The sequence below is a fragment of the Myxine glutinosa genome, chromosome 2 (genome assembly GCF_964187855.1).
Source record: "Myxine glutinosa chromosome 2, kmMyxGlut1.1, whole genome shotgun sequence".
Classification (NCBI taxonomy): Eukaryota; Metazoa; Chordata; class Myxini; order Myxiniformes; family Myxinidae; genus Myxine; species Myxine glutinosa.
The window spans coordinates 73,748,119-73,762,673 of record NC_136262.1 but is presented as its reverse complement, the minus strand read 5'-3'; the positions used below and the strand labels follow the sequence as shown (position 1 = coordinate 73,762,673).

The 14,555-nt window shown below is 45.1% G+C and overlaps 1 protein-coding gene across 1 annotated transcript in view; it reads left to right on the top strand.

Moving 5' to 3' along the window:
• Positions 1 to 294: 294 nt before the first annotated feature.
• The window catches only part of ALDH7A1 (aldehyde dehydrogenase 7 family member A1), a 30,673-nt gene continuing 16,412 nt past the window's right edge, over positions 295 to 14,555 (top strand). The window contains exons 1-12 of the mRNA XM_068107982.2: positions 295 to 611; positions 2,145 to 2,198; positions 5,776 to 5,841; positions 5,943 to 6,023; positions 6,267 to 6,390; positions 7,532 to 7,664; positions 9,202 to 9,246; positions 9,355 to 9,432; positions 9,526 to 9,623; positions 9,826 to 9,867; positions 11,323 to 11,417; positions 11,598 to 11,682. Of these exons, the coding sequence (XP_067964083.1) occupies positions 435 to 611; positions 2,145 to 2,198; positions 5,776 to 5,841; positions 5,943 to 6,023; positions 6,267 to 6,390; positions 7,532 to 7,664; positions 9,202 to 9,246; positions 9,355 to 9,432; positions 9,526 to 9,623; positions 9,826 to 9,867; positions 11,323 to 11,417; positions 11,598 to 11,682 (1,078 nt within the window). The 5' untranslated portion in view covers positions 295 to 434. The remainder of the gene's footprint in view (positions 612 to 2,144; positions 2,199 to 5,775; positions 5,842 to 5,942; positions 6,024 to 6,266; positions 6,391 to 7,531; positions 7,665 to 9,201; positions 9,247 to 9,354; positions 9,433 to 9,525; positions 9,624 to 9,825; positions 9,868 to 11,322; positions 11,418 to 11,597; positions 11,683 to 14,555) is intronic.

Here is a 14,555-nt window from a genome sequence, read left to right as displayed (position 1 = left end):
ATATAAATTTATGATGTCATCGCTCACGTGGTCTGGCAGCCATATTGGATCAAAGGAAAAAAAAAAGTTCAAAAACAGAAGAGTTGGCTCGCAACATGTTGACTGTGCAGGGTAAGTATTCTACGAATGCCATCTAGTTGAATAAGTATTTGCTTTTAGTATCAATTATTATTGAAGTGTTTGAATTAATTCGTCAGTTAATTATTTTATTCTCTGTACGGTAGTTTTGCTTTATTTTTGTGAATGCGTGACATCAAGAACGCAAATGCTAGGTATAAAACAACAACTACAACTACAACAGCTCTTAAATATATCAGCAAGCACTGCATGATTGCATAACCCCATGAAGCCCCCGCTCCCCCTGTTGGGTCCCCTAGTTATAATCTGGTACCTGTCCCCCTCTGCCTGTCCTCGTCGCTCTTTCCGGCTGTGCCATGTTCCGCCTCTCCACACTACTACGTGTCCCAGCGTTCCCACCGACTAACCGAGCACTCAGCGCCATGGCCTCGTCCCTGCTTGCCGAACAGCCCACTTTCTCATGGCTGCAAGATCTCGGACTCGGAGTTGACAACAAGGGGGTGTATAACGGCAAGTGGGGCGGACGCGGCCAGGTACGAAGTTAATGAAATAATGTTTAATTGCCCCCATATTTTATTTGACTTTATACACACGTGCATACAGTAAACGTTTTTATAACACGGTGATTGTAAAACAACAGTGAAATTATTCTTTTAAAAACTATAGACATAGTAAACAGTGCTATCATGTTTAATAACATTAATATGCACCGTTTAAAAAGTTACGTCTAATTGCTATTTTTCCGGTAAGTTACTGCGGGAAGTAATGACATCGCCCGCAACATATGAAAAGGAAGCGGGTCGATTAAAAGTTTGAAAACTTCAACCTGGCTGTGGTTTTGTGGTTGAGGGTCCGCTCTGAGTCAAAGAGGGCGGTGGTTCCAATCCCGGCGAATCTGTAATAGGTCTATAAGTTGAGAACAGCTGAAGAGATCCAATTCAAACTTGGTACAGGTATGTATAATGATGTAAAATTAACTGATTAGATTTTGGGGTCAAAGGTCAAAGGTCAGAGGTCATGACAGGTAAAAATGTGCTGACTTGGGCACAGCTGAATGGATTTAAATCAAACTTGTTACAAGTATTATCATTATTTAATAATGTGGGCATATCAGTCGACGTCCTGACGTCGAAGAGTGTTGTTCTAGTTTCTCATTGTTATAATAATATGGAATGCGCAATTGTCACTATTAATCCATAAAGTTCTGGATTTACTGTTTCGTAGGCCAGAAATGCTTTTCTGTCAGTCATCGGCTTTTCTCCACCAATTAGAAGCAAGCTTTCTTAAATTTACCCAGGTATTACACCTTAAATTTACCCAACTGACCAATTTACCCAGAAAAGGTCATGATTCGTTCTTCGGGCTGACGTCAGCTTAAACCATTTCCATACAAATCGTGTTCTCACGCCCATATAATGACAATATTTGGAAAGGCCACGGTCATGGCCGACAGGCTTTATGGTAGGGATGGGTCAAATCAGAAATGCTGATGCTCAAGTTCCGAAGTCAAAGCCAGAATTGGCAAATTTATTTTTACTGTTGGATTTCTCTTTTTCTTGACCTAAAATCGATTTTGGTTTTAGTAAAAAGCATTTTTTCTTTTTAGTAAAAAGGCTTTCAAAAATTTTAACATCTCCCTGATATGAAACCAAAATGTGGGTGGTCCCTGAAAGGAAACAACAAACACCCACCAATATGTACACAACAGCACATTCCATTGTCGATTAAATTCAATAATCAGAGAAGCCTGGTGTTGGCTTAACGGTAAAGATGGTTGGCTTGAGATCTTAGGGTCTTGAGGCATCTATCATGTCATTGAATTAACACCAGGTGGGCTGACTCAGCCTGTCATCCCTCTGAGGTCAGTAAAATGAGCACCAGCCGACTAGTAACAGTGGCTGCACAATTGTGCCCACAGAAAATGATGCAGCCAAGCAGCCACAGGCTGCATACAAATGACCAATAATCAAAGGAAATGAAAACAGACAAGCAAAAGAATAGTGTGATACCCTAACATATTTTACTCTTTATTTATTTGTTTATTTTCTTCTCTCTTTTTCCACCAGGTTGTGACATCTTACTCCCCAGCCAGCAATGAGCCCATTGCAAGAGTGCAGCAGGTGGGAAACACTCCTACAGTTGCAGTGATCCATGTAATTGTTTACGGTGATTGCTGGAGGCACCTTTATTCCACCACATCACATGGGAAATGGATACGAACTCAGTTTTAATAACCAGGGTTGTTGCAACCCTGTTGCAAGAACAACCGAGTGGTGATATACATTATCCCTATAAGTTTGAAGTTTGGTAATCATGTATTTTACATTTCTGACACAAATCTGTAGATTAAAGTAGAGTCTTCCATCTATATAGTAGAGGCCTTTGTTGGTAATTATTTCTATTTTGAAAAGTGTTGGGCTTATACCACTATTTTGAGGAACTAGAAACACCTGCTCCCTTCAGCAGCATAGGGTGAAGGTGAATTGGGGAGGATAGGGAGTGGTGGAGTTGGGCAACTACAGTGCCTGCAGAAAGTATTCACACCCCTTAACTTTTTCATATTTTGTTGTGTTACAGCCTGTATTTAAAATGGATCAAATTGAGAGGTTTTTTTTGTCACCAATCTACACATAATACCCCTTATGTCAAAGTGGATTTAAAAAAACATTTTTATTATAAATTATTACAACTAAATTAGAAATAAAAAGCTGAAATGAAAGTATTCAACCCCTTTGCTATAACACTCCAAATTGAGCTCAGGTGCATCAAATTTCCCTGAGTATCCTTGAGATGTCTTTACAACTTGATTGGAATCCACCTATGGCCATTTCAATTGACTGTACATGATTTAGAAAGAAACGCACCTTTCTATACACGGTCCCACAGTTGACAGTGCATGTCAGAGCAGAAACTCTACCATGAAGTCCAAAGAACTGTCCGTAGAACTCAGAGGTAGAATTGTGAGGAGGCATAGATCTGGGAAAGGGTATTAAACAATTTATAGAGTGTTTAAAGTTGCCAAGAGCACAGTGGGCTCCAACATTAGGGAATGGAAAGGATATGGAACTACCTAGACTCTTCCTAGAGCTGGCCATCCAAACAAACTGAGCAACCGGGCATGAGGGACTTTGGTGAGGGAGGTGACGAAGTACCCAATGACCACTCTGACAGACATAGAGTTCCTTGGCTGAGATGGGAGAACCTGCCAGAAGGATAACAGTCTCTGCAGCACTTCACAAATCTAGGCTTTATGGGAGATTGGCCAGATAGAAGCTGCTCCTGAGAAAAAGGCAAATGACAGCACACCTGGAGTTTGCAAAAGGCACATGAAAGACTCTGAGAACATGAGGCAAAAGATTATGTGGACTGATGAGACGAAAATTGAACTCTTTTTGCCTGAATGCAAAGCACTACGTCTGGCGGAAACTAAGCACAGCTCATCGCCCATCTAACATCATCCCTACTGTGAAGCATGGTTGTGGCAGCATCATGCTGTGGAGATGCCTTTCAGTGGCAGGGACTGGGAGACTTGTAAGGATAGAGGGAACAATTAATGGAGCCAAAGACAGGCAAATCCTTGAGAGGAACCTGCTTCGGAGTGCAAACGACCTTAGTCTGTGGCAAAGATGTATGTTCCAACAGGCCAATGATGCCAAGCATGCAGGCAAAGCAACACTGGAATGACTTCAGAACAAGAATGTGAAAGTCCTTTTGTGTCCCAGTCAAAGCCAAGATCTCAATCCCTTTGAGAATCTGTGGAAAGACTTCAAGATTTATGTTCACTGATGCTCCCCATCTAACTTGACAGAGCTTGAGCAAATCTGCAAGGAAGAATAGGAGAAACCCCAAATACAGATGTGCAAAAATGACACAGACATACCCAATGATACTTGACGCTGTAATCGCTGCCAAAGGCGCTTCTACAAAGTATTGACTCAGGGGCTTGAATACTTTTATATAAATTAGATATTTCTGTATTTCACCTTTAATTAATTTGTAAAAAATTCTACAAAAAATACAGTTTGACCCATTTTAAATAGAAGTTGCAACACAACAAAATGTGTAAAAGTCAAGGGGTGTGCATACTTTCTGAAGGCACTGTATATACTTTGTCCCTGGCTAATAATCCCCCTTGTATGCAGCAGGTGTCAGTAAGCCACTTACACTGCAACATGTGTACAGGCGAAAATCATGTCGTCTCCCCACCCCCTCCCCCTCGCAGGGTGGGGAGGGGGGGGTGGATGGGTGGGTAGTGGGCTGGGGGGGGTGAGGGATTGTGCCCATGACCTGACCCTGGGTACTACCAAAATGTATACGTAATTTGGTGGTCTGTCCAGCTATGTTTTCTTTTTTTCTATGATTTTCAGGCATACACATACAGATAATAACCTTATACAGATAATACACATACAGACATACAGATAATACACATACAGATAATAACCTTATACAAATAATACACATACAGATAATACACATACAGATAATACTAGCAAAAATACCCATCCTCAGCGACAGGGAAAGTAAGCAAAAATACCTGTCCCCAGTGATGGGATAGATTCAATTAACCCATCAATTGAAATGATTTCATGGACTTTAAAAAGGTTAATTGTGTTGCATTAAAAAAATATGGCCTTTTCAATTTCAGACAAATTGGTCATCTCGTTTGCCAAGAATTGCTGTTTTGGCCACTTTGGCCTCAATTTACGGCCTCAAGCCACTGCCACATAGCCCATGTTAATTCTCACACAAAGTTGTGTCTGTACCCTGAGTATGGAGTTTGTAGTTTTAATGATGTGGCCATGCAGAAGGAGCAGACTCAGAGAGAGACAAAGAGAGACAGACATTCATGCTTATATTTCTATATAGAGATAGTCGGATACCATTGTGAATTTGAAACTGGGAAAACAAGGTTTGGTTAACTCTCACCTGAAATGTTCTGTGGAATAAATAAAAATCTTGGATTCACCAGAACATGTTGACTTTAATCCCAAATTGGTGTACCTTAACCCTTTGAGCACGGATGGCGTCCAGTGCCGCAACCCGCGAAAATGTTTTGTGTACGGATGACGTTACTACACGTCATCGACTATACCTATAAATAGATCGTCAGTACGTGGTTGCATTCCCGTACCAAAATGCCGAATTAATCCCGTACCGGGGGTATTTTTATCAAAAAAAAATCCCGTACTCAAAGGGTTAAATAAAGGACATTCTTGCCAAAACACATCCATAAGCCTTTTAAATCTCTCAGAAAAAAACTCCAAGCAATGGTTCATCATTGCTTATTGTTTCAATGATATCATTGGTCAAAGTAACAATATAATCAGTGGTTACATGTCATTACACCACCAAGTTTTACTAGATCCGGTGGTATAATGGTTGGAGTGCCCACTCTGAGTCTGGGAAGTAGGTGGTTCAAAGGCTGGCCTGTGGCCTAGTCATGCCAAATACTTTCAAAACGGTACGTGCTGCTTCCTCACTTACCGCACAACTTGTATAAATCCACTCTGAGTATTGTTTTCAGCAAGACTTTTCTCTCAAAATAAGATGCCAAATGCACACTGACAATATTTTCCATTAATCTACGCAAGACAGAAGTGAGTCCATTAGGGTGATCGAAGGTGGATGAGCTTGAGACTTGATAAAGAGCTCAGATTGTTTGAATTGACCCCTTTGTGGTGTTTATCTGATTAGGCTTCTTTGGAAGATTACGAGGAAACTGTGAAGGCAGCAAAAGAGGCCTGGCACGTGTGGGCTGACGTAAGTTGAACACTGGCAGATTTTCATTCTGATAGGGATTTTAATACTTAGTTTGTTTTTGTTTTGCAACACAAGCTTAATTAATGAATGTGTTCTCCTAGCTTCCTGCACCGAAAAGGGGGGAAATCGTGCGTCAAATAGGAGATGCCCTGAGGAAGAAGAGCACACTTTTAGGAAAACTGGTTTGTACGATTTTTTTTTTTCACGGATTTTGCCAAATTTTCCAAAGTGCTGGTGAAAACGACCGTGACCTCAGCAGGTGCAAACAATCGGTTTATTACAATGTTATTGGGCAAATGGTACAGTACGGATGTTTTGCTGAATAAATTAAATTTGGATAAATCGATGCAAATTGTCAGTATTCTAATAATGACGTCATAACCTAATGCACATTCCAAAAGTAAATACTTGTTATTCATCGCTAGGTGTCTCTGGAGATGGGTAAGATTGCAGTGGAAGGTCTTGGTGAGGTCCAAGAGTACATCGACATCTGTGACTATGCGGTTGGCCTCTCCCGCATGTTTGGTGGTCCCATGCTACCTTCGGAACGTACGAAGCACAGTCTGTGCACTGCATCATTGCCAGTGGCACGCCATGTGTTTGCTTACACTTTTATCAAATCAAAGTATCAATTTATTACCTCCGCCACCAAAGGTGGATGGAGGTTATGTTTTCACCCCTGTCTGTTTGTCTGTCCGTCTGTGTTTGTGAACAGGATATCTCTAAAAGTTGTGGATGGATTTGGACAAATTTGGGAGAGGTTGGATATGGGACAAGGACGAAATGATTACATTTTGTTGAGGATTCAGATCTGGATCTGAGAATTTTTAAAGCGATTCTTCATTCTTCTTCAGTTTGGGGGGGGGGCAGGGGGCAATGCCCCCACCTTAATTTTTTTCAGTAGTTTACAATCAACATTAAAAATCCCGTATTTAAATGTGAGTAACAATAATGAACGTAAACTGTATTTGTGATTTCACGTACACTGTAACTACACTAACAAACGGTAATTTTGGAAGTCATACCTAGCTACCCATTATTAATATTAAGCCCTTGCCCCCCAAATAGAGAAGTCAAACTATGCCGATTATTATTCACCATTGAGAGATAGGGTCAAAAACCAATATAGAGCACGATATCTCAAAACATTATGAACGGATTCGGGCAAAACTTGGTGGACAGGTTGGGTGTGTGACGAGGACGAATCAATTACGTAGATTTTGGTGAAGATCCAAATGTGGATCCGGATATTAGACTTCTTAAATTGTTTTAAGTGATTCTTCACCATTGAGTGATAGGGCCAAAATCAATATATAGCATGATATTTCAAAAAGTTGTGGGCTCTTTATGACAAAACTTGGTGGCTGAGTTGGGTAGGTGACAAGAACACGCCGATTAGATTTTGTTTCAGGTCTGGATCCAGCTCCGGCCTATCAGTGGGATACAAAACGTAAACAGTTAGCTTGGTGGAGGTATGCTCTATACTGACTGCCTTTCTAGTTGGCTTTATAATCGCCATCATGAGCTACCATGTTCAAAACCAAAATCCGTCCTCAAATTTAAAGCAATCTTTAAAGTCCTCAAATAAAGCTCAAATTTAAAGTCCTCAAATTAAAAAAAATTTGTTTTATTGATATGTTTTCCTTACTCGTTCATCCTCAAGTCATTCATGGTGATGCCCCTTCATTAGGTGCTGGACATGCTCTCGTGGAGATGTGGAACCCACTGGGACTTGTCGGAATCATCACTGCTTTTAACTTCCCTGTGGCGGTTTCTGGCTGGAACACTGCAATTGCCCTTGTTTGTGGAAATTGTTGCCTGTGGTATGCATTTTCTTGCCTTCAACTTCAATTTAATTATTCCTTGACCCCATCCTCCCTGACCTCTCACTCCCCAATTTCCTCATTCTCTTATTGCTCTTCCTCTTTGTCATTTCTTCTTCACTTACTTGTGACGTAATTTTTTCTGACTTCTTTCTCTTGTTTTCTCCCCTGTTTGTCTGGCTGTATGTGAGCAGAGAATATCTCAAACAGTTCTTTGCGAATTCTGAGGAAACTTGGTGGACAGGTTGAGTGTTTCGATCAAGAATGCAAATTAAGATCAAGTGCAATCAAGGACGAATTGATTCGATTTTGGTGACTATCCAGATACTTGTTTTAAAGTGATTCTTCACCATTGAGAGAAGAACCCTAGTGTTGGCTTCACGGCTAAGGTAGCTGGCTTGAGATCTTAGGTTCTTGAGTTTTAGCTCTTGTGGTGCTGTTGAAATAACACCATGTTGGTTGACTCGGCCTGACATCTTTCCGAGGTTGGCAAAATAAGTACCAGCTTACTGGTAACAAGAGCACTGCATCATCAGCACAGCCATGCTTCTAGAGATGATGCAACCAGCAGCCACAGGCTGCATACAAAACAACTGCAACCATTGGGAGATAGGGCCAAAAATAATATATGGCACGATATCTCAAAAAGTTATTGACTTATTCCAACGAAGCTTAGTGGACAGGGTGGGTGTGTGATGAGAACGAACTGAGTTGATTTGGTGAAGGTCTGGATCCAGATTTGGCCTATCAGTAGGATACAAAACGTAGATTTTGCCTGGTGTTAGCTTAGCGGTTTCGGTGCCGGCTTGGGATCCTAGGATCCTGGGTTCGAATCCCGGTCGATCGCTGCATTAACGCCATGGGGGTTGACTCAGCCTGTCAACCTTCCGAGGTTGGCAAATTGAGTACCAGTTCACTGGTAATTCCCTGTGTGTCGCAAGAGGCGACTAACAGGGTTGGCGGCAGGAAGGGCATCCGGCCGTAAAACATTGCTTCAAAAAGGGCGGCCATGGGGCCCGAAAAAGGCCAACACCTGCTCTGCGGGGAAAATGGCCTCTAAAGACGGTTCAGTAGGATACAAAACATAAACTGTTCAGCCTCGCATAGGTATGCGCTCTACTAAGTGCCGCTCTAGTTTTAATTCTTTCTTCCCTCATCTTCCTCTCTTTGTCCTCTCTTTGTCCTCTGTTATGTTCTCATACTTCTCCTTTCCTTTTTCATAAAAATACGAGTTACCTTTCATGGTACTTCAATGCAGGAGAAGGCAATAGACCATTTTTTATCCTTTGTAAATGCTCAACATCCAGTAAGAAAGGAGCACGCACCATTTTCAAAGTATTTGGTATGACTCGACTGGATCTTGAACCACCAACCTCCCAGACTCAGAGCAGATACTCTAATCATTATGCTGCTGAGTTCCTCCATCCTTTCAGTCATGACGTCTTATTCACTTCTCTAATCTTTACATCTCTGTTTCTGGAATTCAAATCGAACTGAAACAATACAAATCCTTTTTGTTAATACTTTTATTCTACAGGAAAGGTGCACCTACGACACCACTGACAAGTGTAGCAGTAACCAGGTAAGCCAAAGTCATTGAAGAAGGATGGCTTAGCTTAAGGTAACAAAGAATTGCGATCATAAGTTACTACTGCTTACCTGCGGTTGTGCCATGGCCATGTTTATGCAGAATTCTTTCGGAAGTATTTCAATCAAACAAACTACCTGGCGCAATATGTTCCCTTACCTGTGGTGGTTCTGATATCGGGTGAGAAGAAGAGCTTGCTTCCTTACCACCTTTTGACATCACATGAGACTAAGTTGCTTGAGATCGCTTACACATGTAATTTATTTGGGACAGGGCAGCCATGGCACGTGATGAGCGCCTGGAGCTGTTGTCGTTCACGGGCAGCACGGCCGTTGGAAAGCAGGTTGCCGTGACGGTGAAGGAGCGCTTTGGTGAGGAATATTTGGTCACTTTATTATGTCGACATTCAAACGACACCATCATATCTAATCAGTAAAGCTTTGAAATTGATGTTAATGAACTTGGTAACCTCAAATGTAAGCCGTAGCATTTGTTTTCTACATGCATAATATACTGTAGAACATATTTTTATTTTGCTTATAATTTCCTTGTTACAATCATTTTTTCATACAGGTCGTGTGCTCTTAGAACTTGGAGGAAACAATGCCATTATAGGTAGGATGAACGTGTTCAATAGTTTGATGACGACGTTCGATCATAAAGTTTCCGGTATTATTGTTTAGGATGATTGTAAACAATTGAAGGAGGCATCATACCTGAGCACGTGCTGTGAGAATTAAAGCATTTTTATTCTTTTACTTTTTGCATTTTCATGCAGCCCCACATGTCTACATTATTAGCCCGTCCCCTTTGCAGAAGGAGACGGGGGTGTGTGTGTGTGTGTGTGTGTGTGTGTGTGTGTGTGTGTGTGTGTGTGTGTGTGTGTGTGTGTGTGTGTGTGTGTGTGTGTGTGTGTGTGTGTGTGTGTGTGTGTGTGTGTGTGTGTGTGTGTGTGTGTCTCGTAACGTTTTTACCATTTGAGATATTTTCATCAAATTTTCACCAAAGCCTTATCATTATAATATGGAGATGGCAAATTAATAATCTTGTCCAAAGGTCAGCATCACCTAAAATCATCACTTTTCGTCCAATTTACCTGAAATTTAAATTTTAAACAATTGACCATTTGAGTTTTGTCATCACATTTTCAGCAAAGCTTTATTATGAAAATAGGGAGAAGGCAAATGAACAATTTGGTCAAAAGGGCAAAGGTCAGCATCACATAAAATCGTCAATTTTCATACAATTTACCTGAATTTTTAAGAATTTGCATATTGGGTCACTGAATTGGTTCACCAATCAAAAGCTACAAGCCGATTGTTTTTTTTAGATCAAAAGGTCAAAGGTCAAGGTTGCGTAAAATCACCAATTTTTACCCGATTGACATGAAATTTAAAGAATCTGCATATTGGGTCACTGAATTGGTTCACTAATCAAAAGGTAGGGGTTGCTTGTTCTTTTTTTTTTTTAAGGTCAAAGGTCAATGTTGCATAAAATCGTCAATTTTCATTTAGTGTTTTTTTTAACTGTTTTCGTTATTTTGAGCATACAGAAGAAGAAAAGGACATCTGGATATAAACGGACAAGCAGACGGGCTTTGCATTTTCAGATGCTTTCTAGTTTTGACCTTTTATTTTAAATTACCACTAATTTAGGCCTCTATTTTATTTTGCTGTTATTGGCTAGCAGTGTAGCCAGAGGTATACACACTCACGTCTGAGCTGTCTAGTGTAAGTATGAATCTTGGCCCAGCTATAAACTCTCATCCTGGTGATTCACATGCACAGCAGGTTATTAATGTGTGTGCCGTCCATCGGAAGGATATTGAACCGGAGGGCCCATCAAATTCCACCATGAGTTGGTGGTCATTAGATCCCACAGTGTCTTTCATGAAGAGTTTTGGATGCTACATATTTCGGTTCCCATGGAAATCGGATTAATCGGAAAGTGATGCACAAGTATTAGTAGTTCTGAATTGATAACCACGTTAACCTGTATCGGTTCATCATTGCATGTTTTTTGTGTGCTACAATCGTTTTGCATTGCCGTTCTTTATTTTGGTTTTTGCAGCAATGGACGATGCCGACCTGGACATGCTTGTTCCATCAGTATTGTTCGCTGCAGTTGGAACAGCTGGCCAGCGATGCACGAGTACACGGCGCTTGGTAGGTTACTTATTGTCAAATAGTGTCTGATGATGAGTGTTTATGCACATGGTATTAGTGCAGAATTCTTATGGTACCCAATTTTACTTCCATGTGAAATATTTGTATGTATTTGTCATAGCAAAACGTTTTTGAACATTACATCCAAGCTTGCACTAACTCCAAACATTGTATGTGGAGATGCTGCACGAGAGCATCCATGACACCGTGGTGGAGCGGCTTTTGAAGGCTTACAAACAAGTCCGCATCGGAGATCCTTTGGAACGTAAGTGCGAACCCGTGTGCCTCATGAAATATGACGATTCAGCACCTGTGACAATGTGGGGAAGCAAGTGCTGAAATTTACGCTTTGGTCTATAATGCCATGATATCACCCCCAAAGTTCTAGCAGTATAGCCTAGAGATATACACAACTTTCATTCCTGGATTTGAATCCCGACCCAGCTATAAATTGTCATCCTGGTCTTTCACAGGCAGAGTGAGGCATCGATGTGTGTGCCATCCCTCGGATGGACATTAAACTGGGTGTCCCATCTGCCAGCATTAGTTGGTGGACTATAAGATCCCATGGTGTCCTTTGCAAAGTATCAGCGAGCTATAGCCAGCACCATTAATATAATACAAATTACTGCTCTAACTTACAAGGGGCACTGCATCAGCAGCACTGCTTCGCCCCAGCAAATTATGTGCTGTATACGAAAAAAGTCAAAGATCATCCCCATCGACCTCCTTTTGCTGTACCGTATAAGTTGTATCGAAGTTTTAAAATTCAAAGAGATACAGTACGCTGGAGCAATTCTGGTTTGTGATTTGTTCTGTCCGAATGGACAGATTGAAGGAGCTGGGGCTCCCACGTCGATCGGAAGAATGGACGCGACAAAAAGCTAGAATTCATCCGAGTTGCTTTAATGAAATCAAACACTCAGGCACTCTGAAAACCCGTTTATCGGGCAGCAATATATATCGATTAACCCAGGTGGTTTGCCCAGGCCCGGCGCCAGGGGGCGTGGCCCAGCGTCCTGGCTGCGGCCTGGCAAGTTGAGGGCGAGCCTGCCCGGGCATGCCCGGGCATGCCCGGGCGTCCCGACCGAGGCCTGGCAAGTTGAGCGCGGGCCTGCCCGGGCGTCCTGGACGAGCCCGGCATGGTGATCGCTCCGCGTCCTTGATAGGTGCAAGGCGATTGTGAAAACCCAGCGGCAGCCGCTACACACGTCCCCCCAGAATCGACTTGCACCGGCAGGGTCAATTTGAGGGGGGTCCTGATGACCCGGCCGAAGCGACCCCTGGCGGGTCGTGGGAGGGGGTCCGGTGAGGTGGTGGGCGGTCGAGTGGGGGGCACCGTGGACGGGGGGCGGCCTCGCCGCGGCGGAAGGGCCACCCGTGGTGGGTGGTCGACGTCCACGTGCGCCGGCTTGAGGCGGTCCACTGCAATCCGGTCCGACCTGCCGCCGATGTCGATGACGAACGACTTGTCGTCCCGTCGCAGCACCCGGAAGGGCCCGTCGTACGGCGGCTGGAGTGGCCACCGATGTGCGTCGTGACGCACAAAAACATACTCCGCTGTGCGGAGTGCTGGGGGGACGTAGGACTGGGGGTCACCGTGGTGGGATGTTGGCACGGGGGCAAACCGTCGGGCGGCCTCCTGGAGGTCCGAGCGCTGGTGAGCTGCGGACCAGGGACTGGTAGCGTCGGGCACGAATTCGCCCGGGACGCGTAGCACCTGGCCATAGACAAGCTCGGCGGTGGATGCCTGGAGGTCCTCCTTGGGGGCCGTGCGAAGGCCCAAAAGGACCCACGGCAGCCGGTCGGCCCAACCGCCGTCTTGAAGGCCGGCCATGAGCGCGGCCTTCATGGAGCGGTGGAATCGCTCGCACAACCCGTTTGCTTGGGGGTGGTAGGCCGTAGTACGGTGGAGCTTGACCCCCAGGTTGCGGGCGACCGCGCCCCACAGCTCGGAGGTGAACTGTGGTCCGCGGTCTGACGAGATGTCCGCCGGTGCGCCGAAGCGGGCGACCCAGGTGGCGATGAAAGCCTGCGCCACGTCGGCGGTGGTGGTGGAGACGAGGGGAACGGCCTCCGGCCACCTGGTGGTCCTGTCCACCATGGTGAGCAGGTGTGTGAACCCCCGTGACGGGGGGAGGGGGCCCACCAGATCCACGTTGACGTGGTCGAAACGTCGTTCGGGCACGGTGAAAGGTGCCAGCGGGGCCTGGGTGTGTCAGTGGACCTTGGCCCGTTGGCAGGCCGTGCAGGTGCTGGTCCAATCGCGGACGTCCCGACGAAGGCCGTGCCAGACGAAACGCGCCGACACCAGCTTCTGGGAAGCTTTCCGGCCCGGGTGGGAAAGGCCGTGGAGGGAGGCGAAGATGCGGCGTTGCCAGGTGACGGGCACGATGGGGCGAGGCTGGCCTTGGGAGACGTCGCAGAGCAGGACAGTGTCCGCGCAGGGGATGTCGGCCAGGCGGAGGCCCGTGTCCGCCGCCCGGAGGGCTTGCACCGTGGTGTCGGTGGTTTGGTCCGCCGCCATAAGCGCAAAATCCACGCCCAGGTGGACCGCGTTCGCGCTGGCCCGGGAAAGACAGTCGGCCACGGCGTTGTTTTTGCCGGCGACGTGCCGGATGTCCGTGGTAAACTCCGACACGGCGGAGAGGTGGCGCTGTTGGCGGGCTGACCATGGCTCCGTGACCTTGGCCATGGCGTAAACCAACGGCTTGTGGTCGACGAACGCCGTGAAAGGTCGGCCCTCCAGGAGGTGGCGGAAATGGCGGACGGCCAGGTGTAGACCGAGGAGCTCCCGGTCAAACGTGCTGTATTTGAGCTCGTTCGGCCGGAGCTGCCGGCTGAAAAAAGCGAGTGGCTGCCAAACCCCGTTCACCCATTGCTCATGTACGGCGCCCACCGCGTAGTCGGAGGCATCCGTGGTGAGGGCGATGGGAGCGTTGAGCACCGGGTGAGCGAGCAGTGTTGCGTCGGCGAGGGCCCGCTTTGAGCGTTGGAAGGCCGCATCCATTGCTGCGGACCAGGCGATGTCGTGCTTGGCCGGCTTGCCCCGGAGGGCTTCGTAGAGGGGCCGCATGAGTTGAGCAGCGCGGGGCACGAAGCGGTGATAAAAATTCACCATTCCCAGGAATTCCTGCA